The sequence below is a fragment of the Rhinocladiella mackenziei genome (assembly GCF_000835555.1).
Source record: "Rhinocladiella mackenziei CBS 650.93 unplaced genomic scaffold supercont1.5, whole genome shotgun sequence".
In the NCBI taxonomy this organism is placed as follows: Eukaryota; Fungi; Ascomycota; class Eurotiomycetes; order Chaetothyriales; family Herpotrichiellaceae; genus Rhinocladiella; species Rhinocladiella mackenziei.
This window is the reverse complement of record NW_013550600.1, coordinates 933,120-958,076: the sequence shown is the minus strand read 5'-3', so window position 1 is coordinate 958,076 and position 24,957 is coordinate 933,120. Positions and strand designations below refer to the sequence as shown.

At 51.6% G+C, this 24,957-nt stretch overlaps 10 protein-coding genes across 10 annotated transcripts; 4 read left to right on the top strand and 6 right to left on the bottom strand.

Annotated features, from left to right (window-relative positions):
- Positions 1–1,862: 1,862 nt before the first annotated feature.
- Positions 1,863–2,362, bottom strand: Z518_06820 (uncharacterized protein; the record flags this gene model as incomplete). The annotated part of the gene is made up of 2 exons (XM_013414950.1): positions 1,863–2,008; positions 2,110–2,362. 2 exons carry the CDS (start codon positions 2,360–2,362, stop codon positions 1,863–1,865), a joined length of 399 nt encoding a protein of 132 aa, XP_013270404.1.
- A 2,413-nt stretch (positions 2,363–4,775) lies between these two features.
- Positions 4,776–7,424, top strand: Z518_06819 (uncharacterized protein; the record flags this gene model as incomplete). The annotated part of the gene is made up of 2 exons (XM_013414949.1): positions 4,776–7,016; positions 7,068–7,424. The coding sequence occupies 2 exons, from the start codon at positions 4,776–4,778 to the stop codon at positions 7,422–7,424; spliced, it is 2,598 nt and encodes an 865-aa protein (XP_013270403.1).
- Positions 7,425–8,398: 974 nt separating this feature from the next.
- Positions 8,399–10,042, top strand: Z518_06818 (uncharacterized protein; the record flags this gene model as incomplete). The annotated part of the gene is made up of 1 exon (XM_013414948.1): positions 8,399–10,042. The coding sequence occupies one exon, from the start codon at positions 8,399–8,401 to the stop codon at positions 10,040–10,042; it is 1,644 nt and encodes a 547-aa protein (XP_013270402.1).
- A 1,947-nt stretch (positions 10,043–11,989) lies between these two features.
- Positions 11,990–13,447, bottom strand: Z518_06817 (uncharacterized protein; the record flags this gene model as incomplete). Its single annotated transcript, XM_013414947.1, has 2 exons — positions 11,990–13,201; positions 13,253–13,447. The coding sequence occupies 2 exons, from the start codon at positions 13,445–13,447 to the stop codon at positions 11,990–11,992; spliced, it is 1,407 nt and encodes a 468-aa protein (XP_013270401.1).
- A 200-nt stretch (positions 13,448–13,647) lies between these two features.
- Positions 13,648–15,894, bottom strand: Z518_06816 (uncharacterized protein; the record flags this gene model as incomplete). The annotated part of the gene is made up of 1 exon (XM_013414946.1): positions 13,648–15,894. One exon carries the CDS (start codon positions 15,892–15,894, stop codon positions 13,648–13,650), a length of 2,247 nt encoding a protein of 748 aa, XP_013270400.1.
- A 410-nt stretch (positions 15,895–16,304) lies between these two features.
- Positions 16,305–17,465, top strand: Z518_06815 (uncharacterized protein; the record flags this gene model as incomplete). Its single annotated transcript, XM_013414945.1, has 1 exon — positions 16,305–17,465. One exon carries the CDS (start codon positions 16,305–16,307, stop codon positions 17,463–17,465), a length of 1,161 nt encoding a protein of 386 aa, XP_013270399.1.
- A 53-nt stretch (positions 17,466–17,518) lies between these two features.
- Positions 17,519–18,519, bottom strand: Z518_06814 (uncharacterized protein; the record flags this gene model as incomplete). The annotated part of the gene is made up of 2 exons (XM_013414944.1): positions 17,519–18,200; positions 18,263–18,519. 2 exons carry the CDS (start codon positions 18,517–18,519, stop codon positions 17,519–17,521), a joined length of 939 nt encoding a protein of 312 aa, XP_013270398.1.
- A 261-nt stretch (positions 18,520–18,780) lies between these two features.
- Z518_06813 (5'/3'-nucleotidase SurE) lies at positions 18,781–21,208 on the top strand (the record flags this gene model as incomplete). Its single annotated transcript, XM_013414943.1, has 4 exons — positions 18,781–18,792; positions 18,849–19,708; positions 19,760–19,819; positions 19,888–21,208. 4 exons carry the CDS (start codon positions 18,781–18,783, stop codon positions 21,206–21,208), a joined length of 2,253 nt encoding a protein of 750 aa, XP_013270397.1.
- Positions 21,209–21,854: 646 nt separating this feature from the next.
- Positions 21,855–23,230, bottom strand: Z518_06812 (uncharacterized protein; the record flags this gene model as incomplete). Its single annotated transcript, XM_013414942.1, has 4 exons — positions 21,855–22,358; positions 22,462–22,955; positions 23,011–23,071; positions 23,123–23,230. The coding sequence occupies 4 exons, from the start codon at positions 23,228–23,230 to the stop codon at positions 21,855–21,857; spliced, it is 1,167 nt and encodes a 388-aa protein (XP_013270396.1).
- Positions 23,231–23,699: 469 nt separating this feature from the next.
- On the bottom strand, positions 23,700–24,909 carry Z518_06811 (uncharacterized protein; the record flags this gene model as incomplete). Its single annotated transcript, XM_013414941.1, has 2 exons — positions 23,700–24,362; positions 24,424–24,909. 2 exons carry the CDS (start codon positions 24,907–24,909, stop codon positions 23,700–23,702), a joined length of 1,149 nt encoding a protein of 382 aa, XP_013270395.1.
- Between the last annotated feature and the right edge of the window lie 48 nt (positions 24,910–24,957).

The window sequence follows — 24,957 nt, the reverse complement described above, 5'->3', positions numbered from 1 at the left end:
TGCACACCACCATTCCGGCTGGCAAGATCGTCTGCACAGCAAGTCGAAGGATTTGGAAAGACTAACCGAAATGGACGACCTCCAATCCTGCACGTCAGTTGCACATATCCATTGAGGATAGGAGATCGGAAAGGCAGCATGCCATGTGGCAAGGCGTGGTAGCGGAGCGAGATGCGCAAGGTGTCGCGAGGCGTCCGCTTCTGCATAGTACATTCTGCAACCTAATCCCGGAGTTTTCGCTGGCGCCTACCCTCCTTTCCGCTTGGTACCATACTTACCTCCACCGCATCCCGGAGCTCATCACCAACCATCCACTCCCTCTGTCCCGTTAAAACTTCGGGCTGCACGTCCCTATACCTGACCTGCATGTGTTGTATTATTTCTTGGTAGGACAACGGTAATGCAGACGATTAGCCAGACTCGGATGAGAGAGATATCACGTTGCTAAGATTCGTAGGAATACTTGACTCTGGTTCATCTTTGTATGCCGGAGAGAAGCCTGACAAGGTCTCTGCACTGTTATATCCTTTCCGAAGACAGGCAAGCCTGGTTTAGCCTCTATTTTTGGCAGTCGTTGGAGAAGAAATAAGAAGGCTCGTCGAAGGGAAGGAAGCGAAGGAAAGAAGCATGGTGCCTCTATTTTCTTCGAGCACATACTTCGCGATTGATCTCCCGCCCAGCATGACGCCATGCTAGTAGAGCAAGGAATTTTATGTGCTCCAATCACTGGGTGAAAAAGCAACGTCTGCTCCTCTCCCTCAAAGGCCTCAATTTTTGTGCACATCTCATTCCACTTGCGTAGCCAATGTCAGAAAAGTGCATAGGAAGTCCGACATCAGTACGAGATCCGAACAAGAACAATGAAAAAGTCACTCCCAACGACAGTCTGTCCTCCGCAGGTCTGATGAGTGAACACGGTCCCAAAATCTAACTTCCTATCGAGACTTTCTTTCCTTCGCGGACCTTCCGGCGTTCGAGAGAGCTAGGTAAATCGAAAGGAGGTGGAGCATTGATTTTCGAAGGAAAAAAGAACGCATAACACCTTTCTTTCTCGATGTCGCGGTTCGCGCGGACCGAAACCAGCCCGTCACCCGGCCTAGTCGGAGGGAGACACACACAGCACTCTCGGGCAGGGCCCGAAAAACGCATTGTACGCCTCGAGCAAAAGGAAAGACGTGTGTCAGAGGGAAAGCTAATGGAGCATTGAAATCGAAACCAATAGCAAATTGCGTGGCCTTGCATTGGGACGGGCGCGGACATTCGCCGGTAACAAGACAAAACAGTACAAGACGAGACAAGATCAGATGAAGCAGCGAGTTCGGCTGCCGCATCAGCACATTCCTACCCACCTCGCCTTGTCTGCTCTACGTTACCCTGCTTTGCTTGATGACGAAATTTTTTGTCCAGCTCAAGTTATGCCTGGTCCGTTGAGACGAGACAAGGCAAAGAGCAGGAAAGGGTTCCAGATGTTCTGAAAAGTATGTATACTCCATGTTTGCTTTGGCCGACGAATCAAAAAGAAAATTTCGTTCGACGATGAATCACAAAATCGGGACGACGTCGGGGTCTTTGATGAAAGGGAAGAAAACGAACGAAGCGCCCTGAGCAGAGTCCCCATCGAATTGAGTACCCTATGGGTCAGTTATCGGTTCAAGGGCTCTAATTTAGCGGAAGTGGAAGGCGGAATTTGACCACGGACTGAGCATGAAAAATGGTCGAATGAACTGTATTGAAGGCAACTACCCAGGCATTAGAAGGTGGACAGTGGACGGTGGGTGGTGGACAGAGATGGTAGATGAGTGGACCCGGAGAGTGGGAAGCCTTCCTTGACGAAGACCTGGTGCGATCATAACCATTTCCATCTAGGTTAGATCAGTGGTGACAGCGAAGCTGTTGATCGAAGTATGTGGGTATAGAGCGCTCTCTGATTGATTCTGGAATCCCCATGTCTTACTCCGTGCGGACACGAATGACAACCTGGAAGTGACCAATAACCAATAACCAATTTCTGACCAAAAAGCAAAAAGCAAGTGACAGACATCTCGTGGCGTTGGGCAAACTTCATTTCTTGGATAGGTCAGTAACCATACCACATTCAACACCACTTACTTATATTCATAGCCGTTGCCATGGACCAGCGCCGTCCTAGCCGTCGAATCTTGTATTTCTGCCGACGACCCTCAGCATCTGCTTCGAAGTCCTCTCTTCCTACCCTGTCGGCGTCAAGATCATCCTTCCAAATATCTTCTGGGGTCTGGCGCAGTGCTTCTGCTCGGAATCTATCATCGTTGATGTCCTCTCCAAGAACTCTTTGAGCCTCAATTGCCTGTTGAGTACGTAATACTTCATCCCTCAACCTCATCCTTCGCAGCCTGACCTCTTCGGCCGTTACGCTACTCGACGATTCCCCATTTCGTCTTCCACGCTGACTAACGGCGCGAACAGTAGGGCTCTATTCGCCTGAAATTCGATCCCAGCGACTCCTTTCGAGATTCGAAAACAGAGGGAGCTCCTGAACGAATTATTCGGGCGTTACTGAGTTGGCAGCACCATGCTCGGTAATCAGTCGTCTTGTTGTCAGATCAGCAGGTGTCGGGGGTCGGGAAGCTGCGAGAAGGGAGTTGTTATACACTGAAAATGCGTTGCTGTCTAAATATCGATGTCCTGTGGTGTCGTGATTCAGTGCGAGGAAATGCATTAGCACTTCGAATCGGAATCAGAGTGACCGGGAGCTCAGATGGACTAGGAGACACTTCGGTTTGTCTAAGATCATCTATGGGGATGCATTTAGAAGAGGAGAACTAAGAAGACCTTCCCCAGATCTGACATCGTCAAGCAAGCCGCTATTCTGGAGAGATGTCACCATTGGCAGGACTGGAGTCGTACAGGTCTGACTTTCAGAAGTGCCGCCAACGTTTCTATCCGAGGATGGATTCGCCCAGGTTACTCTAGGTAGCGAATGGCCTCGCGGAGTGGTCGAAAGTGGTGATAGTAGCGTAAAAGGCATACCATCAGAAAGTCTATGGATGAGTCTCTTTGACGGTGCGAGCCTTCTATTGACAATCAATTCATCTCTTCAAGAACGTTGTCTTGTGATGAAGAAGCAGCGGCAGGTTCGGCTTGTTCGGAGTCCGGCGTCTGTATCTTCCGGCACTTGAAGCAATCATGGAGCCAGCAGCATGCTTTCCCTCCTCAATGTCTATCGATGAATCTTCCGGAGAGACAGCCTTTGCGAACTGTAGGAGAGAGCTTCGTGCATAGACGGGGCCAGGGATACTGGGGAGATGGCAGGTTGATCGTGAACATCTTTCATTTTCGACGGAGAGGTCACCAGAAACTATTCTTGAATCGTGGCTGGACCTTCTCATTGATTCCGAGGATGATGACTGATTAAGGGTTTGCTCTTGCTCTCCATTAGCGTGCATCCACTCGAATCCGTAGGTCGACGACACCCCAATTCAATAGTGCTGGAAATAGTCAGTGTGAAGCTTTCTGATCTTGACCTGTTGCTTTCACTATGGCCTTTTGGAAATTGGTAAGGTAACGAGTAATATTATACTTCTTGAAACTCTGCTTGAGGAAACCATGGAAGATCTCGGTTTGGCGCAGGTGAAAATCGATATCACTCTTCGAGAGGGAGACGCTGGTAGGTGGTAAGCGAATCATGTCGTGATGCTGATAGAAATGAATTGTTCCCCCGTCGAGACTAGCTGGTTCACTCGATATAAGTCATGAAGAGGTCAATCGATACGTAGGCTTCTTCCCGACAGTCTCCTAGAAGTCAATTGTAAATTGCAAGAGCAACCCCTGAGTTTTCACTCCCTCCCAATCCTCCTTACCTTGATATATATGACTGCGGGCATTGGTGATAATTTCGACCGCATCCTCGTTTCGTTCTTAGGGATGCCGTTGTGAGCGCAGATATTCTTCCCCTACCCAACTCCTTTTTCGGTAGAAAGAAGAAACCGGGGTGCCCCGGGCAGCTAAGAACGGATTGTAAAGGTGGGGTGGAATGGTGGAGGTTCATTTCCGCGTGGGCCAGTTTTCGATGGTTCACATGAAACTGTTAATCTGCGGCTGATCTATTCTCAGCACAATTGACGGGAACGCAATTGAGAGTCTCGATGGACGTTCAGAGCTGCATCAGTCAATAGCTCGTGAGAGTCCAGATAGGAACGGAGGCGAATGTTCGGTAGAGTTTCAAGGTTCATGGGTCGATCTAACCCGGAGCCTGCGGCGCGGGCGTTTGGCGTTGGGCGTTAAGTGTCCGAGATGACAAGAAGAAACGAGAGCAAGCTAGAGACGAGACGAGACGAGGCTAATTGAGGCGGCCTTCTCGATTGATCATTTCTAACTGCACCGTCACCATCGCCATCTTGGATTTTCTCGCAGCCACCACATCGTCCGCCTACAGCTACCTGCACTCACTCATTCACTGACTACTTGCCATCTTTAATCCAACTCCTATCCATACGTTCGCTACCTCCTTCGAGCTGCGTCCTCTCATCCCGAACCTGCTTCTTCGACGCTAGATACAGGGGATCCCGAAACACCTCAAAGTCCGCCTCGACCCAACCCTTCCTGCTCTTCGGTCTGCACGATCAACGTCCGCTCCGATTAATCCCACTGTCGCTCTCAATGCCGCAGCGATGAAGAATCGAGCAGCTCTGCTCTGAATCAATACGTCGTCATAAGACTCCCTCGAAACCCAAAAGGGACGTCATTGGACCTGCTACCCAAGCCACACCGTCCACGAGTCTCAAACCTGGACAATAATGGCTGACCTCTCTCTTGGTCCGCTGAGGATTGCGAATCCAGATGATGCCTCTCCTGATACCCCATTACGAGCCCAGCCTTCGTCCGCATCCTTTCCACGGATATCACCATTAGTCGACGCCGATGGAAGGACAGATTATGTCTCAACTGCAACTCCGCAAACCGATGGTTCTGTATCCCCAATTGATCCCACCCCAGAAGACATTCCACCACCCGCGGTAGCATCGTCGGCCCCTTCCTCTCAACCACCTCCAATGTTTACCCAGAACAGTCGCCCAGCGGATCGACCCCCACAACGACAGAATATCCCGTATACCTATCAAGACCAACAACAAGCTCAATTCCCTCAATACCCGACGATGATGCCGCAAAATCTACATGATCCTCGATCGAATGCCTCCCGACCTGGTTCTGCCTACTATACTCAGATGCCGGTCAACGGTGCCGCCAGTAATGGAGTTTCTCGACAAGGCTCTTACAGAGTGCCGAGGGATGGGTCTGGTTTGTCAGGGTTCCCCCAGCGGACATCATCGAAACGATCGGGTATGGGAGATGTGGCAGGAGTGCCTTCAAGAGATGATGCTCATACCGAACGAGCGTATGGACAAGGACCGTATACTTCGGGCAATGGTCCCCTACCGCCTCGCCGAACCTCTCGCGGTGTGGCCTCGAATCGAATGGGAAGCGCACCGACTGGCAACACGCCACTCTCCACGACTCCGAAATCAATCCAGACGCCTCTCTCGAGTTCGCCATACAACATCGAAGACCGTCCGCTGGCCAGTGCCGACGATTGGGAAGAACGTGGCGCAGCCGTTGGGGTGAAACGTGAATTCGATGCAGAGGGACGACCGGTTTTAAAAGCTGTCAAAAAAGGCGTAAAGGACTTCAATTTCGGACAGACACTCGGTGAAGGCTCTTACAGTACTGTGCTCGCGGCACAGGATCGACAGAGCGGGAAAGATTACGCCATCAAGGTCTTAGACAAGAGACATATCATCAAAGAGAAGAAGGTCAAATATGTCAACATCGAGAAAGACACTCTCAATCGCCTGACAGACCACCCGGGTGTGGTGAGACTCTACTACACTTTCCAGGACGAGAGATCACTGTATTTCGTTCTTGATTTGTGCCCTGGTGGTGAGTTGCTGGGCGTTCTCAAACGTATGTCGACATTTGATGAAGAATGCACTCGATTTTATGGTGCACAGATACTAGATACGATCGAGTATATGCACAGCCGGGGCGTCATACACAGGGACTTGAAGCCGGAAAATCTCTTGCTTGATGAGAATAGACATATCAAGGTGACCGATTTTGGGACGGCGAAACTTCTCCCCGAGAAAAAAGATGCTACTGGAAGGGTCGAGTTTGAACCCGATTCGACCTCGACCGGGAACCGGGCCAATTCGTTTGTTGGCACGGCGGAATATGTGAGCCCGGAATTGCTGACCGACAAGAATGCGTGCAAGGCCAGTGATCTGTGGGCATTTGGTTGCATCATCTACCAGCTCTTAGCAGGCAGGCCACCGTTCAAGGCCGTCAACGACTATCATACTTTCCAGAAGATCGTGAACCTGGACTACGAATTTCCCCGAGGATTTCCGGAAGTGGCCCGAGATCTCGTCGAGCGTTTACTCGTCCTGGACCCTCAAAGGCGATTGTCGATCGAGCATGCCAAAAATCACCAATTTTTCGCCGGAATTCAATGGGGTCGAGGTCTGTGGCAGCAAAAGGCACCACGATTAAAGGCATACGTCTCTCCACCGGCGCCCCCCATTAAGCTCAATGACGGCAGTGCGCCGGACAGCTTTCCTCCCGACATCGCTCCGGGCCATAGCACTCATTCAACCATGCTCCCGCCAAACAACCAAAAGCTCCAGCCGAGAGTAATCACTGAATTGCCTCCTCCGAGTCAACTCGATATTGAATGGTCTCCCGTTCTCACGAGGAATAATGAGAGAATCCTCAAATTGGGTAATTTGTTGGTGGTGTCTTCACCCAACACTCACAGTCCACATGGGAGCGAAACTGGTGGCAAGTTGTCGAGATTTTTTGGAGGAACGAACACAAAGAAGCGTCAGAGGCTTGTCATGGTCACATCGAGTGCTCGGATTATCATTGCCGCCGCCGGCGGTGAAGAGAAGAAGTCGAAATCAGAAATCTCCCTTCTGTCGCCAGGAACCGAGTTTTCCAGTGCAACTGATTCCAAAGGGGTGACTCAGTGGATCGTCCATACAGTAAGTTCACATACCACTCCCGGACAGCGGGGATGATTAACTTTGAGACAGCGCGAGAGACATTACGTTTTTGAGGATCAGAAGCCTCCCTCCAATGAACCAATGGCCACGGCGGTATCCGCCCAAGAGTGGCTCGATGCACTGGTTCGTGCTCGCGATATTGCAACGCAAAACTCGAACAACAATTATTCGACCGACGACTCTCTGAATTTGTCGTCTTCGGCTTTATCTAGTCACGCGAGTACCATTGATCAACCGACCGACCTCCAACCCCAGCCTGCTAATCATAGCCATGTCGGGCGAGGGATTCTGCACAAGCAACATTCTGGAGGGGATGCAGAGTCGCTCAAAGGAAGAAAGCGCTTTAGCAAGCGACAATCGAAGAGCGGCTTGACTGCAGTTTTCTAAATGCATATGCGGATAAAGACAGGGGCGCATTCCACGTATGTGAGAGTGTGTGTGTTTTCTCTACCTCTTGAACCCAATTTAGCGTAGCATTGTGATTGTGGGCGATGGACAGCATGGCGATCTGGTGCGGAAAGACCGTGATGAGTATACTGAAGTCCCCTTCTGGTTGAGGTGTGCATCTGTAGGAAAGGCTCCAAGATCTAGATAGGATATTTTCGACCTGAACGCGGAAGAGAGTCAGGTCAAGGTGAATTCTGACAGAGACTGACTGAACTTGAAGGTTGAATGGTCTTGTATTGCCGTCCACCCGTTGGCCGTTTTCGCACTCTTTAGCGTCCTGACCACCCACAAATGAAAAGACATATACCCGGAACATACCTGGAAACACCCTGGCCGTATTGTTGCTTAGGGTTCAGGTCGAGTTATGACTGGCTGAGATCGGCTGAGCTCGACTGGACCTGCATCCAAGCTAGATCCCAAATGGCCTTCGCCTGCTTTCCTCAGCGCCACCGTTGTCCCACGGCACCAGCCGCACCTGTAGCCGGGCCACAACACCATGGAGGGCGAGAGTTTGGAAGACTTTGACTCAACGTCGTGGCGCTTGAAAAGTTCGAAACTCCATCCTCTACCTCGATCTACTACCGGGCACGCCGCGAAGAGACCTCCTTGCTTGAAGCTTGAACGAAGCCCGCAGTATTTCGCTAAGAAACATTCTCTGAATCTCCTCGACGCCCGACTACGCAGGGCGCAACCTGCAAGGCAACCTCTCCAGACGAGACGTGTCAAGCGGTGAGGGATAGTGATACATCCAAAACATCTGCGACGACGTGGAAAGAGGCCCTATGTGGTCATGACTTTAGAGACGGTCTGACCAAAGACCCTCTACGGATTCCTAGACGATGAACGACCGGATGACATGAACCAGACTGTTCCACAAAAGTCTTCAGCAAACAAACCCAGTTCCTTCAGTCCCAATGGTATCGCGAGCCGAAGTCGCAGGCCATTCTCGAGGCGCTCCCTCCGTCGCTTCACGGTCCCGTTCGAGACATCACCATCGAGGTCGATCGCATTACGGAGGCACGGTCCATACACCGCAGAATGAATTTCCCTTCTTCTCGCAGTCGGGGGATGTGGAGATATTATTGACATGTGACGGGCAAGAGAAGAGATATCTCCTACACCGATTTACATTGGCGCAGTTTTCAGGCTTCTTTGAGGCAAGCACCAGTGACGAATGGTCGAGGGGTCAGGCCCTACCTCATGCCTCTTCTTCCCAACCGGGGCAAGCCCTGAGTGCGATTGGAGAAGAATCATCTCAAGTGAGCTCTACTCCAGCCCCAGCAACAAATCATCCCATAGCGGCCGCGCCTGTCAGGCGAAGATGGAGGTATGAGCTGGACTGGGAGAATCTTGAAGACGACGACGAGCCGATCCTCGTTCAAAGGACACCAGAAGGCACCCTATTCACGCCGTCTCAGCCCCCTCCTCAACCACCACAACGTCCTCAACCTCAACCAACTCATTCGTCTTTCTTTCGCTCCATGGCCAACTTGAGACTCTCTCATCATGTCCCAGCATCTCAATCAACGACACAGCTGGGAGTTCCAGCCCCGGCTCTCACCCACCCTTTACTCCGAGACTATGATAACTTATTTCGCATTTTTTACAACCACCCACCAATCCTCAACTCGGCCAATATTGCCTCGGCTTACTCAGAATGTAAGGCTCTGCTTGGCCTTGCAGACATGTACGATGCCCTCCCTGTTGTCGGACCTCGAATCGACCACCATCTCCTCAGCTTTTCATCGCGTCTCTTCAAGCAAATCGCCAAATATCCCCCTTCGTATCTCAAGTTGGGCTACTTGGCGCGAAGCCGAATTATCTTCTCGGAAGCACTGACCCATGTCGTAGGGCAGTGGCCCGCGGCGTTACCGTACATCAAATCCCCCGACCATTCCGGAGGAGGTTATGATGTTCCGCAATCAGTAATTGACTTAATCGAAGATAAAGTCGACGAACTCGAAGAATTGAAACAGAAGGTCGAAACGAGATTATTCAGATTGACTCTCTCAACCAGTCGTGGTGAGAGGGTGAATCCCGCCAACGACTATCTTGGATGGTTGGCAATGAGTCTCTGGCGCCAGTGGCTTGCAGAGAATACCACTCCCGAAGTAAGAGGGATATTGAAAAACGGATCGAATTCGCGGCCTGGGAGCGCAAACGCGCAGGGGAATGTACCTCCAGCGCCCCCTCCAGGGACTCTCGCCCCAAATCCGATCCCACCCCCTCCACCACCGCCAGTCAAGACCGGACGAATCTTCAGAATGATTGCGTCTCTGGATCCCGAGTCCTACCTCCCACATGATGAGCTCAAACGATTCTTGAAGATTCAGCCGCCCGGTCATAATTCCTCGGCGGCACTCTATACTCGGGATAACTTGAGACGTTTCGAACGAAAAATTGACGAGATCAAAAATGTCGCACGAGACATTGTCAAGCCACTGACGAGGAATTGTCTGGAGCTCGATTTGAGGACTTTGTCCGATGGTATGGGTGGTGGATTGGGGTATTTGACTTGCGTCAAATGTGAAGAGGAGGATCTGCCTTGGGAGCTCTGAAGGGGCTGGGAGGAAGAGAACTAAATAAGGGCAATTCAGTGTTCCTTCGACCCCGTCGTGTCGACCTCAACCGGAAAACGGACACTTCAATTGGCTCCACCTTCTAGTGATATCGAATTTCTCGCCGGTTGTGTTACGTCTTTGTCAGCAGGCTGGATCACTTTTGTTCCTTCTTATAACGACCGAGTACAATAGCATGAGCTTTTACGAATTTCCTTTCTCCTTGGATGACCCTGATTGGCAGGTGATTTTATTCCGACGAGGGGTGTGAAGATGTGGATTTGTGTGAATAGCCAGCGTCGAATTCAGCGATGTTAAAAAAGACTTTGGAGGTGGTGAGGAAGATGGTTTTGGAGACATTGGCAGTAAATGCGAGCCGGATTCCTTGCTCGGCCTGCCACGGGGTTTGAAAAAGTCGTTCTGGAAACAATAAGTCAAGCCCCACGCAAACAAACCCGGTGAAGTTCAGAAGAACAGGATGAATGGAGGCATGGAGATAATTTGAAGATACGAATTCCGATACCCAGATTTTTTCTCCTTCAAATTGAGACGATTTCTCTGGCCTTCCAGGACCAAAATGTTCTGCTGTGAATTCGACCTCGGCTTTGACCACCTGGTAGAGCTCTTCCATCGACATTCCTGGTCCTAGTCTCAGAATTCCGTGCTCAGTCCCAGACCAAGAAGCGGGACAAGTTCTATGAAGACACCAAATCCAGCCGCGTGATACCTTTATATCCCACGTGAGTGAGTGAACGAGTCCTCCAATTCCAGTTCCATTTCGGGTTCCAGTTCGAGTTCGAATCTAACTCCCCGTCCTGTCCTTTATGCGCCACACTTTTGAAAGCCACCGCCGTTATATTTGTCTAGTACACAAGCAGTTGACAAAATGATAGAACCTAGGGACGGAGAACCAAAGAGTCGTACGGAGGACGGCAGAGTTGGAATGTCAATTCAGTCCCAGGCATTGCGACGGCCGAGGTGGCCGTAGCGGAACTAATCTGAATCATTCTGGTCATGGCGTAAGTGTTGGTGTCCCGTGCACTTTGTCCTTGTTGGCCTTGATGCCCTTGTCCTCTTAGTCCTCTTCCTTCTTGATCTTTCATCCTTGGACTCCTCGTCATCACCATCCCTATCATCATTGTCATCGTCTTCGTTGAAGATGATGGCGTACAATTCGGTCGATTTGCCACTAAATCTCTTGTGAAGCCATGAGGAAAGGTTGAACATATGGGAATTACAGAACTGAGTTCGAGGAGGATGATGAATAGCAAGGAGGGTATCAGTAAACCGCCCACTGCCGTATCCCATGGTAGGTAAACAGCATCAGCGGCCTCCACGAGTAAGATGATGCAGTGTTCGATGATTATGATGAATAGGAGGACGTTTTACATTGGCGGGGGGTTGGGAAGACCCAATATATTGGATAGCGACGGCTGAAAGAATCATATATATGGGGACCAAAATGAAGAGTGTATTGCAAAACTTGTTGAGAGACCTACGAATGAGTGAGAAGGTGTAAAAGAGGAAGAGGTATTCATATAGATGGATATTGAGGAGTCCTGTTGTGTGTCTCGGTCCAGCAGTGTTCGCACAGCCTACAAAGATATTGTTCTGTTTCAGAATTTTGCTTTATTCTGTGTTTCTCGTGAAGGACCGTAGATAACAGAGATAGAGTCCCCCGACGAACGGATCCTCGTTGTCCATTGTTGGAGGACTCTGTGGTGTCTCAGTGTGAAAAGTCTCAGGCAGAGACTACTTTGAAGCCTTGGGAATTTCGGCAAGGATGCTTCCTGGCAAGGCACTTCAAGAGTGTTCTGTTCCCCTATCTTTTGCAGAATGTTCGACGCTCTTGATCATATATGAGATACCAACGTCCAGAATTCGTCGTAATGGCTAACAGCAATTCACGACTTCAGATGCTGGTGTTCGCGAACATCAGGAGACTGATTACACTCTACCCAGCCACAGAAGTCTTCTCGGGGTCAACCAAAATCCATGTTCCATTGTCCTTCGGGCGGAATTTGGCTCCGTCGACTGTCTTTCACGGGTAGCCTTGTGTTCAATTTCGTGGATTTTCCATGATCGCAGGACCCACGTGCTCGTGGCGGCAAGGAGAAACATGCAACCCACGAATATCTGAGAACTCAGGTAGCCAGAAGCCGCTACCATCTCGAGTGCAATCGGCTCAGCGAAAGTGGAAGGGACCACTAGAGCCAGGCATATCACTCCAAATGAAGAAGGGAGTCTTTTCAACCCTACTACTTCGGCAGTGACGGGAGTGACTGTGTTCCAAAAGATGCCACAAACTGACCCGGAGGTTAGAGCAAAAGCCAGGAGGACGCCGTACGATTTGGCTGGTACCCACATTGCAAGGCACAGAACACCAGAGAGTGCTGTCATCAGAGTGGCCATGTTTAGGCGTCCGAAGGCGTCGGAGTAGTATCCAATAACAGGACGTCCAATCCCAAGTCCAAGGTTGAGGAGGGCTCCGACGACAGATCCTTGTCCCGGGGTCAGGCCAATCGACGTGGCGTAGTTGGGAAGTGAGTACAGCAAGGCGATGAAGCCCAATTCGGTCAGAACTCCCCAAATGACGACCAACATGACCTCGATGCGTCCGTACTCACGGTAGTTGAACGCATTCTGCAAGGGCTGGACGATCTTATTGCGATCTTTGAGCAACATTGAGCAGATGAAGTTGACAGCTAGGCCGCAAAACGCCAATATACGGTATCCCCAGTCGACGCCCAGGCTTTCGACGATACGGCCAGCAGCAAGATTGTACGCTAGTCCTCCCAAACCAGCTCCAGAAGAGGCAACCCCCATGGCCAAACTTCGTCGGCTGGAGAACCACTGGGGAAGGACAGCAGTGGCAGGAATGTAGAGAAAGCCCATTGCCCAGCCGAAACACACACCCTGACTGAGGAATAAATGCCATGTCTCCGCTGCATAAGAGGCACCAAAGAGGGCAGCAAAGACCAACACAGTGCCAATGAGAAGGGTGCCTCGGGTGCCGAAGTGCCTCGTCGACGTGGCCACGAAGGGGGCGCTGAGCAGAGATTGGGAGATGGAAAGACCACCGATCAATGCGTACTCGAGATGTGATGCGTCTTCAAAGGTGGAATGGGACAGATAGTAGGCTAGGAAAATACCCCATGCCTTTCGGTGGTCAGGTCTAAGAACCCCCTTGAGTGATATACTCGTACTTACACTGTTGAGTCCCCATGTGTGGGCATTGATCAGAAAGACACAAGCCGTACAGACCCAGCCATAGCCACCGTTGGGCGGGATATCCTCGACGGAGACAGCGTCATGTGGTGGATTGTCATCTAATTGTGCCGCTTGTGATTCATGAGTCTGTGCCCGCGTAGGCTCGATGAGTTCCAGGGCTTCCAAAGAGCTCATGGCGCTATGAAATGATTAAGAAGACAAGAGGGGGACTCTCGGGGGAGGCTCCGTTGGAGGGGTATGCGCGCTTGTAGCCTCGTCACCCGTTACTCGGCAGCCTTGCACATGAGGTGCCTGGAGCAACAAGGTCATACCCAAGCTAATGAGGTCAATTATTTCCTCACTAGACAAACACATTCGACATCTAATTATCCAAATCAATCAAATACATCCCGGTCATCGCCTCTGTCAATGCGGCCTCCCTTTCCCTCTAAACTTGGATCTCGCCCCTCGTCACCCAGTAATTCAACCTCTACCTCTTCACCAACCCATCCTTCAAATTCCTCCAGACCTTTCTGGACATGGACTTTGAATCGGATCACGTCTTCCAGACATCGTTCGATGCCTGAATGGAGTTCTTCACGCACCCTAGCTGCTTCTTCTCGCATCGACTCCCATGCAACTTGCACTTCCATTTCTCGCTGCTCAAGCTCCACCACGCCCCTCTCCAAGCCCTCTCGCATTCTCGCCAGCTCCTTTTCCAATTTTTCGATCGCACTCGTTTGCTGGGTGTGTGCAGTGTTGTAACTCTCTTTCAGGCTGGCGTATGTGCGACTGGCCTCATTGACACGATAATTAAGATTGTCAATCTCGGTGTTCTTCTCGTGTAGAGCTTCGGAAATGTTGTCTAAGAAGTCTCGAGCATTCAAATCGGCATCTGCCGCAGCTTTCCGGCGTTCGTTGATTTCTTTCCGCAGACTAATGAATGCATTACGCACAGCTCCGCGGAGGTCCAGGTTCAACAGATGCATTGGGGAGTAGCCGACATTGTGATCGGCAAGGAGGCGGTCAGATTCCGGGGATCCTCGACGTCTGTTCTGTGACGATGAAAAACTACTTTCGGAGATATGGAGAGACAGCTCATAATCAGCGCCTTTGGCGTTGGCTGCCGTCGAAGGGATGAGAGACATTTGGTAACCGAGGGAATTGTACCGTTTGACGATGGCCTCGAGATCCTCTAGTTTGCGTGCCGTTTCTACTTCCTTCTCGAGGACCTTCTTGTTGACCTCGTCTAGCGCAAGCAGTGCATCTTCGTGGCTTTTGGTCAATCGATCCCGTTCCGTATTCATTCGGTCAATGTCCTGGATGTTGAGGCCTTGTCGGTCCACAGATTGTTGAAGGTTTTGACGGTCTTGTTCGACCATTTGCAGGTCCGCTTCCGTCTTTTGGATTTCGGCTTCCAAAATCTTAATCCTCGAGTCGTACTTTTCAATTTTGGCGTGGACATTGGCGTTGTATTCCTCGAATTTCTTCTTGTCGTCTTCCAGGATTTTGAAGTGCTTGTCAAGCTTGGCGATATCGGGTGCATGGCGCTCAAACTCTTCGATCTGGGCCTTCAAAGCCTCATGCTCTGCTTCATACATTTTCAGTTCCTCCGCATGCTTCGCGTTGATCCGTTCAAACTCGTCCGTCATCGCTTGAACATGTGGCTGCAAGGCTGCCTGCTCACTTTCTTCGTCATCTTCGGGTCCCATTTGGAGCCAATCCTGGTAGGCACCGAACAGAAATCTGAAGACGATTCGGTCGCTGGCGACGTCCACTCCCGCTTCGGCACAGGCATCGTCGTAGGCGCCTCGTGTGAAGTTATCCAGCATCTGCGCGAGTTGCATCATCCAGTGGAGTAGTCCGAGAAATCGAGGCCAATTCTGACCCCCCACAGCCACAAGATGCGATTTGGTGATGTCTCTTTCGTAAGGATATCTCAACTGCTTCATGATCGGAGGGACTTCGCTATCAATGCCCTTTTGAAATTTGTACCCCGGATCGATCCGCCTGTACAACCACTGGAACATAAATGTGAAGTCTTTTTGCGTTGGCGATTTGACGGAATTTTGTGTCAACGAATGCTTCATTTCTAGCTCAAAATTGTTTTGCGTCAGATAATCCAACAGTTCCTGGCTCAGTCGTGCTCTGTACGACGCGTCTCTCAATGGTCTCGGGTCTTTCGGCGCGCCTGCTGGGGCCGGTGGCTGTGAAAAGAACGACTGATGCGCAGTAGGTCCATGACCCGAAGGCCGAGAGAAGATGCTGCTTCTTCGCTGGAGGCTATGAGAAGCAGGTGTCTGCGAGCCGAACAGCTGGTTTGGAGCGAGACTTTGTCGACTGGTGTGGGCACTCCCGAAAATATTGTTTGAGGCTGACCTTCGAGCGGTTGACATACCCATGTCTGCGAGATTGCCACCAGAAGAGGACCGCTGGAAAATGGGTTGCGCAGGGCGCTGAATGGTCTGATTGATCGAAGTCGATCGAACGTGGGAGGCGGTATAAGGCGCGTTTCGAAGTTCATTGCTTGAAGAGACGCGCTTTATGGCCGAAGCAGGTTGTGGGATCCCTGAGAAGTTCTGGATATTGCCCAAGGTTTCTCGAGGGCGGCGTACGCTGAACAAGCCTGGAGGTTGCGACATGGCGTCGGGTGAGTGTTCGACGCGGATCGAGGTTCTGCGGTACTATGTGGCCAAATGCGACGTGTTCTTGAATCAAGCCGGAACGGTTGATATTAATTGCGAACGCGACGTCGGGGGAGGACGTGAGCAGGGATGCGATGGTGTTGACTTACGCGTCACCACGGCGACGGGCTCAGCTGTGACCACGTGACCACAAGCCTCGGCTGGACGTTCTTCTCGGCAAATGCCAAAAGATGGCTGGCCAACGTATCAAAGCGCCGTGGATTTGGTCGTCTTTCTTCCTGCTAGCCTCTGTATTTCCATCAGATTCACCGTCGTCATCGTGTCGCTGAATACTCCCAGGACCCGTCGAGAGACGACAAAGACGTCGAATAGCGTTGAGTCCGGACTTATCGGTATAGTCACCGACCATGGCACCACGCGAAGACCTTGTCTCGTCCGCTGTCACCTTCCTTCAAGATCCTTCGGTCGCGTCCGCTCCTCTAGACAAAAGGATTGAGTTCTTGAAGTCGAAGAATCTAACGCAGGAAGAGATCGACTTGTCTCTGGCGCGAGCCGCCAACGACCCTTCTCAACCGGCCCCTCCACCAAATGCTCCCTCTTATCCGTCTGCTCAACAGATCCGAGGACCGCCGGGTCCAAGATATCCATATCCTTACAACCCATATGGTGAATGGCAACCACCTCCACCTCCAGAGCCTCCGAGACGAGACTGGCGGGATTGGTTCATCATGGCCACGGTTGTCGGTGGTGCCAGCTACGGCCTCTACGTACTGGCGCAGAGATACATTAAGCCACTGATCGCACCGCCAACACCACCACAACTAGAACAAGATAAGGCTGCCATTGACGAGCAGTTCAACAAGGCATTTGCACTGCTCGACACATTATCATCAGACACTGCGGCTCTGAAGGAGGCGGAAGAAGCTCGGACAGAAAGGCTGGATCATGCCATCACCGATATCGAGACCGTCGTGGCGGAGCTGAAGGCGGCGAACATGAGACGGGAAGATGACGCGCGACGGATGGAAGCCGAGATTAAGACCATGAAGGACAGTCTGCCCAGGTCGATCGACAGTGTCAGGGATGCGAGCGAGAGGCAATTGAAAGAGCTCAGCACTGAATTGGGTAGCTTGAAGATGCTGATGGGAAATCGCATGGGTGGATCTAGCAGTTTGGGAGTGGCCGGTCAGGGAATCCCTCGTACGCAGCCCGGTACCCTCCCAAGTACAAACAATACAGCAGCGACCCCATCGACCGAGACCGGACCGAGCAGCAGCGGCAGTAACGTCAATGGACCGCGACCAACCCCATCTTTCACAAACCCCACGACTTCACATCCCCCGTCTGCGTCGGTGCCTGCTTCGACGGCCGCTTCTCGGCCCGCATCCGCATCAGCATTTGCGACATCCGGCAGCAAAGCGGTCATTCCGGCATGGCAGATGGCGGCAGCCAGCAAGCCCAAGGACTTCAACATTGCGCCGGCCACTGGTGCACCGACCACGAATGGTTCTGCCAATACTCCTCAGCCCGATGGAGCAGAGGCCGTTGCCGCTCTTACGGCGAGTTAAACTTTGGTCGTCTCATAACAATAAATTCCGGACATTGGGGAAGGGTTTCGTCATTATTCTGTTCCTCCCCCAAATCTCGCTCTTGCTATTTCCTTGAACATTGCCATCGTGCGGTCTTCTTTCTCTTTCAGACCAGCGAGGCGTGCTTCCCTTTCGGCCCGCCTCGCACGTAGAAGTTCTTCCTTTCGGATCTCTCGCTCATTCTTCCGTTTCTCGTTTTCCTTCTGCATCCGCTTGAGCTCGCCCAGACTGTCTTCGTCACCCATGATGTCGGCGTCTCGCAGGACCACATCGCCGGCGTCTTTAGATGCGGCAAACGCCCGGTTCGATTCGGCTTTTTCCTTCTTTTTTTCTAGTTGTCGCTCGCGCGTGCCAGCCTCGGCTCGCGGCGATATCTCGTCCAGTCGTTCTTTCTGCCACTTGCGTTCCAGAGTCCGTTGGTGACGGAGGTCTTCTCGGTATCTGTCTCGAGCCAGAGCGGCATCTTCCTCGGCCTGTTCGTCGCGCGCCCGGAGGTCTGGCATCGAGGGGATGGTGGCTGAGTGGCCGCGGGAGGCGTTGTGTCCGGTGTCTTTGGATGTCCCCAATGGTCTTGGAAGGGCAGGCCCGTACTCGGCGCCGTCTTCGTCCGTGCGGCCGCCACCGTTCCCATGGGCGTCGTCATTCGAAACAGAGGCCTTCGCTTTCTCGAGGGTGTGGGGATCGTACCAACCCTCCGCTAGTTCTCCACGATTCCTGGCATGTTAGTTCGCCTTGAGCTAGGTCTGCGATTCGATGTGAAAGATGGGGACGCTTACCATTTCCCCACAAAGCTTTTCCACCTGCCTTTCACTTCGTCCTCGTCTAGGCTCTCGATGTCCAATCGTTTCTGTATGTCCAGGTAGAGGGCGAACATGGGCCGGTACACTTCGAGATCGTGGCGGGATAGCTCTCGTGCTCCAAACGGCAGAAGTCTACTGTGGTGGGAAGAGGAGCGAGATCGATGTGACGGCGGATGTCTTCTCTCATGACGATGTGGTGACCGAGACCGAGACCGATGACTATAATCTTGCATTTTCGACGTCGCGATTGTTTCAAGTCAAAGGCCGAGACATTGACTGGATTATGTCGAGTGTCCCTTCTCCCGATGTTTAGCCGCGGAGACAACAGCAAGGCACGTGACCAGAACTTTGTACATACTTCGCTTTTTGCTGAACCAAATTTTCTCAACTTATTTTCCTTTTGGCATCCTCTTCACTCTTAATGGTAGACGTGCTTCGGGCATTTTCTGGCTTTTAGACTCTTTCGCGAATAGATCTCCTCTTTCTTTTACAACATGCATATTCTTGTGGGTATCCGAGCCATCGACGACTTGAGCCAAACCAACTAATTCCTTTGGTTCAGGTCGTCAACGATGACGGTCCTCCGTCTAAACAATCCTCGCCGTATGTCCACTCTCTGGTGTCGACTCTTCAAGACGCCGGCCACTCAGTCTCAGTGGTTCTCCCACATGTCCAGCGGTCATGGATTGGAAAGGCTCATATTGTTGGCCAAACTTTGACCCCAAGCTACTTTCGGCCCGGTACTCTCCTGATGGACGGTGGCGTCACATGTGATCGTCCATTCAACGATGGAAGAGAGGAATGGATCCTGATCGATGGGACACCCGCCAGCTGTGTGCAGATAGGCCTGCATCATGTATTCAAAGACAGAAGCCCGATTGACCTTGTCATCAGTGGCCCCAATTATGGTCGCAACACGACAGCCGTGTTTGCTCTCTCGAGTGGTACCATTGGTGGCGCTATGGAAGGCGCCATGAGTGGCAAGCGAAGCATTGCATTGTCATATGCGTTCGACTCTCGAGAGCACGACCCCGAAATCATATCGGCCGCTTCTCGGCTGAGCACCAAACTTGTCGAGAAGTTGATGAGAGAATGGCCGGATGACGTCCACCTCTACAGCATCAATGTTCCTGTACGAAAAGGCGTCGAAAATACGAAGATTGTGTATACGGAGATGATCCAAAACAAATGGCTCAGCGGTAGCTCCTTTGAAGAGTTACCCGAAGAGGCAGAAGAGAACGATCCGAACTTGGAAGAGCAAATCATCCGTGAAGGCGGTGAACCGAATGGTGGTGCCGGCAGACCGGTTCCGAAGCGAGTCCACCGCAAATTCAAATGGTCGCCCAATTTTGCCGACGTTCGCAAGTCCGTCCTGGATGCGGGCAAGGGAGACGGTTGGGAGGTGCTTCAAGGCCATGTCACGTCAGTCCAGAGAAAAACAAATGGATGTTTGGTGCATACTGACCGGAACAGGGTCACACCATTAGTGGCGAACTTCTGGCACCTGCCTCACTACACTGGCGAAATCAAGCTGTGAGTAAGTTGACCATAAACACCTGGCTCTCTCGGGCTGGATGGTCTTGCTGAAACAAGCCATTCAGGGATAAAGACCGTCCAAGTACTTGGGATAGCGAAACGGCTCAGCTCTCGGCCCCGTTGCATGCATTGGTCGACTACCCGGATGCATATGTGCAACCTCTTGTTTTAGATGCACTATATGGCCTTGAAAACACGCCGATCAGACTTATTTCCTCCCTCACGGACTTGCTGGATCCGGCAGACCGAGTTTTGCAATTCACAGCGTACGAGTCCTTAGACTTCGAGCACGTCATGAAACACCCACACACCTCACTCGTGTGCGCTTATGTTATACGAAAGGCTCTCATCCGCAAGCATTATCTGTCAAACACCGTGTCAAGTTGGCTGGTCAAGCATCCTAATAGCATTTTAGCAAAGCATTTCAAGCCCTGCGTACATTTTGAGTTGGACTATGCGGAGTTCCTAGACGAAGCCCTGGTGGACGCGTGGGATCTGAATGAGAGCATGGCACATAATGAGCAGAAAGAAGCTCGTGAACCGAAAGATTGGTGGATTTTGAAACCAGGCATGAGTGATGGCGGCAATGGCGTTAGACTGTTCTCTACGATGCACGAACTTCGAAAGATCTTCGAGGAATGGGGCGGGGATGCCCCCGAATCCGATGCAGAAGGGGATGAAAATGATATTGGCGACGCCGTTTCAGAGCACCACCAGGGTGTTCTCCCTAATGGTGATGCAATGACATCCCAACTCAGACACTTCATTGCCCAACCATACATCGACCCTCCCTTGCTCCTTGATTCATACGGCCATCGGAAATTCCACATACGCGCATATGTCTTGGCTGCTGGAGCCTTGAAAGTCTATGTGTACCGAGAAATGCTAGCCCTGTTTGCGGCAAAGATGTACCAGTCACCATCTAGCGCTGACGACGCTGATATCGTCGACTTAGCACAACATTTGACAAACACCTGTTTTCAGGATGAAGCGACCAAGAGCTCATCGGTCTACCGCTTCTGGACCCTCAGTTCAACCGGAATGCGAGCCGATTGGAAAGAGGACATATTCCAGCAAATCTGTGACGTCACTGGCGAGGTGTTCGAGGCTGCCGCTCGTGAGCAAATGGTCCATTTCCAAGCATTGCCGAATGGGTTCGAAATCTTTGGCGTTGACTTCTTGATCGACAAAGATGTCAATGTGTGGTTACTCGAACTCAATGCCTACCCAGACTTCAAACAGACTGGCCTCGAGCTGCAGGATGCTGTAGTCGGCGGGCTATTCCAGGAAGTCACCAAGGTGGCCATTGCTCCATTCTTTGGGCATCCTCTCCCGGAGAGCGTGCGGATGCCGCTCGTCAGGTGTCTCAATTTGGGACGAGGATGAAAGGACATCCGGTCATTGCACGGTCAGAATTAGGCAGGTTGCATACGTGCCACTTGGGACCCTACTCATGAAACCCCAGTCCCGGAGGCTGTGCGAGAGAGATCACGTATTCTGGTTTGTGTCCAGCGCTCGTGACGGGGGTTGATCTACGAGGGACGTCATGTCTTCATCTCACTGCAGTAAACCTTTTCAGCAAATCTCCGGGCAACAGCTCCCACATTTTGTTACCGGACGAAGCCCATATCGCTTGTTCCCCAGGTTAGAAGAAAAGATGGACATTTGAATGATGAAGTTCTGATCGGGAATGAAGTTATTATTCTTAATTCATATCTTCATCGTTCTCATGACAGTCTCGAGACAGGAACTGAATATATCTTCGCTAGCTGCTGCCGATGGCGAGGATTTGGATTTGGGACCTGGCGTCTTGGTGATACATATATACGGTAATATGCATGACCTGGCCCGATATGATTGCCCCCAATGCGCCGATCAATGTATACCGCATTTTTCACGAAGACCCATAGATTAGGAAGATCCAGTGAATGCGACCAAAAAGCCGTCCGTTGCTTTCCTTCCACTGCACCTGTCACAAGACATATGTTGCCGGGGATCAAAATTGTCACCGTTTCCCCCCCCAAAATCCATCTCAGGCACCAATGCGATCCTGACTTCCGTCCCCACTGCCGGACCCCTGTTCGACGCCTTCCTCGGGTAAATTCTCAATCTGTCTCAACAAGAAGCTCTTCTCGTCGAGGAACTGGTCGTCATCCGTGCGTCCCTCGAGAAACCCGGGGAGAAACCGGAGCAGTCGACCTCGATTCTTGATCAGGATCCGCTTTACGTCGTCGCTCTTGTTCGGGTTGGCGACGAAGACTTTGAACACGTGGAAAGCCTCGTACTGGACCATCTTGCGATCATCCTTCAGGAGGTTCATGGTGAGTTTCAGGTTCTCGCCGCTCGCCACATACTGGGTCATGATAACGTAGTTGGCGCGGTCGAGCAGGAGTTCGCCGAGCAGTTTAATGGATTGTCGCTTCGTCACGTAGGACGAGGATAGTAAGAGAGTTGGATTGTAGTGCGATTTGAAGAAGAGGTCGTAATTTGTGGCCAGGTATTGTGAGACGAGTTGTTTGTGTTTTGTTAAGATTTCCTAGCCACCGGTACAGTGTCAGGGTAATCAATACCATTTGGATCGGGGGAAGAGGGAATATAACAAAAGGTGGTGGGTCTGATGAGATCCTGACTGGACATACCCTGAAAGTCGTGAATGCATCGGCGCTGACTTCAAAACTGCCTCTATTGATCCAGGTGAAAAAATTCCAAAACAGGCCTTTGCCGGTCTGCTTGCGGCTGACGTCGACGTCTTTTAATTGTACGGCTTTGCCGCCGGGCCGAGACTCGTCATATAATATCACTGCGGCGATTGTATCATATTGCAGCGCCTGTCTGAGGATCGTTCCGCAGGGCATTGCGCTCTGTGGATATTCGTACCCACGACATAACTCGACGATGATCTCGGGCCGTTGGAGGACGAGGTAGGATATGGCAGAGGGGTCAGAGGAGCCGGATTGGGACGAGTTGTTGTTGGCGGGCTTGAATCGGAGGATGTGGGAGAAGATAATTTGGGCATCTTTACGGGCTTCAAAGGGAAGGAGGCGGATGGATTTGGCGAGTTCGAAGAGAATGTCTTCTTGTATGATGCAGTGTACTAGTTGATGTACTTGCTCGGGGCTGCATTCGACTTCTGCTTCTTGGTCAGAAGATGCTTCTCATGAAGCAATGGGGCAGGGGTGCCTCCTGACCAGGTGTTCCCTGTACAATCAATTTCATCTGTGACATGTGCTTCGCGACATCTTCCTCTACCTGCGCATAGAGAATCAATCGCCGTGATCAGACGCTCGGAAACGTTCGTACCTTGGGATTCGGCGTGGGGTCGGCCAATCTCATGAGGAGGTCTTTTAACGATTTTGCGATCTCGGCGGGCGGCTTCTGTCGCCCTCTTCCACCAAACAAGAACGCCATTGTGGACGAGTGCGCCCGTTCAGTTGCGAACTCTTGATTAGGTATCGGTGGTGGAAACGCAGACGATTCTGCGGCATAGAAATGTGGCAATCCTTTGCCGTGGAACAAGCTGAGTACGGGCCGACCCCTGGCCGAAGCGTGATGGCAAGGCGTTTGGAAACCGAATGTTTTGCAGCCTCGTCGATTGGGCAACGGGCCGCGCCAAGCCATTGATGCGGGATGATGCGGGTTCCCAGATAAGATTAGATGCCACGGTACTGATGTACGTACTACCGAAAGCACGAACGTATTCCATCCGGACTGGAATGTAAAAAGGTCCAGCTTCTAAGACTACCCCCTTGCCAACTATCGCGCAGCCTCCCCGAACTAAATTGTTATGTTTCAAAGGCCTTTCCCATGGTGAGCCCAAACCAATGGCGGGCTCCAGGAATCCAAAGTACACTCCCAGTTTGCAATAGATCGGCCTCTTCTATCGCTTTTTGGCTTGAGTGGATCCGTCAGATACCGCCGAGCTCTTTGCCAGAGCATCGGCTTTTTCCTCCAAAGGCGTTTTGGGCCCGGAAAGCGTCTCATAGTCGAGCTCGGTCGCCATCTCCTCAACCACGCTAATTTTCCTTTCTCGTTCGCGAGGGAACTCGTCATGAGGCTTGCCTTCGAATCTCTTGCGTACCGTCTCGATCATCTTGCCGAACCAGTAGAAGTTGAGAGTGTTGAGAACCAAGTTGCAAGTCAGGTACACACCGGCGAGCCAGGCGGGGATGGCTGGCGTATGAGCACTCGTAAATTTCATGACTTCCGATTGCGCCGCAATGCAACTCATGTCACCCAAGCACAACTGACCGTCTCTGGGAACAAAAATAAAAGAGTGGGGAGAGTCATGGGCGTCGCGGATCAGGGGAGCCGTGGTGTTCAGATGCAAAGTGTGCCACACATCCTGGTAGACCCGCAGAGACTGATATGTTCCCCACAACAAACGACAGCAGAAGAACACGGTTAGGAGAACCATTCCATTGCACCATTGCAGTCTCGATCCGGTCATGTTGAGCTTGTCGCAGAACCAATGGACGTTGAGGAAAGGGGACGACAACTCGTAGAGGATAAACACCGGTCCGTAGTAATTGCAAAAGGGTCTCTGCATCTACCCGTTAGCTGCATTCATTGCACGAGTGGATGGTGCCAATGGGGGAACCAACAAAACCCAGGGAGAAGACTGACAAGGCAGTCACTGCGTGTGCCCATATCCCAGGACCGAAGATCTTGAGATATCTGGTGCTCACGACAATATCCCAGACAAAATATCCCGTTGCGAGGGCCTGAATCAGTCCTGACGCCCCGGTATACCCGTATATGCGCTCGACCGCACTATCTTTCATATCGTATCTTTCTTGATCCTTGAACATGACCCATAACGCGAGTGCGTTGATCAGGCACGACTGGACGAGAGACACCACGTGCACATCCCAATTGACCCGAGTCCGTCGCGTGAGCTTGGGATAGATCCCTGGGAAGAGAGAGGACGAAAGGAGAGGCGATATGATCGATTGAGTTGTTTGATACAGGACAAAGGCCAAGACGACTTCGTGGATATGGTAAGGGAGAGTGGGAAGGTAGAGGGCGTCGCAGAAGGGCTTGACCAATTCGACGAGCCACGGAGGTGGAGGGGGGAGTGGATCAATCATTCTGCGAAGGAGGCGTGTACACGTGCGCTGAATTGAGCGATGAGTCGT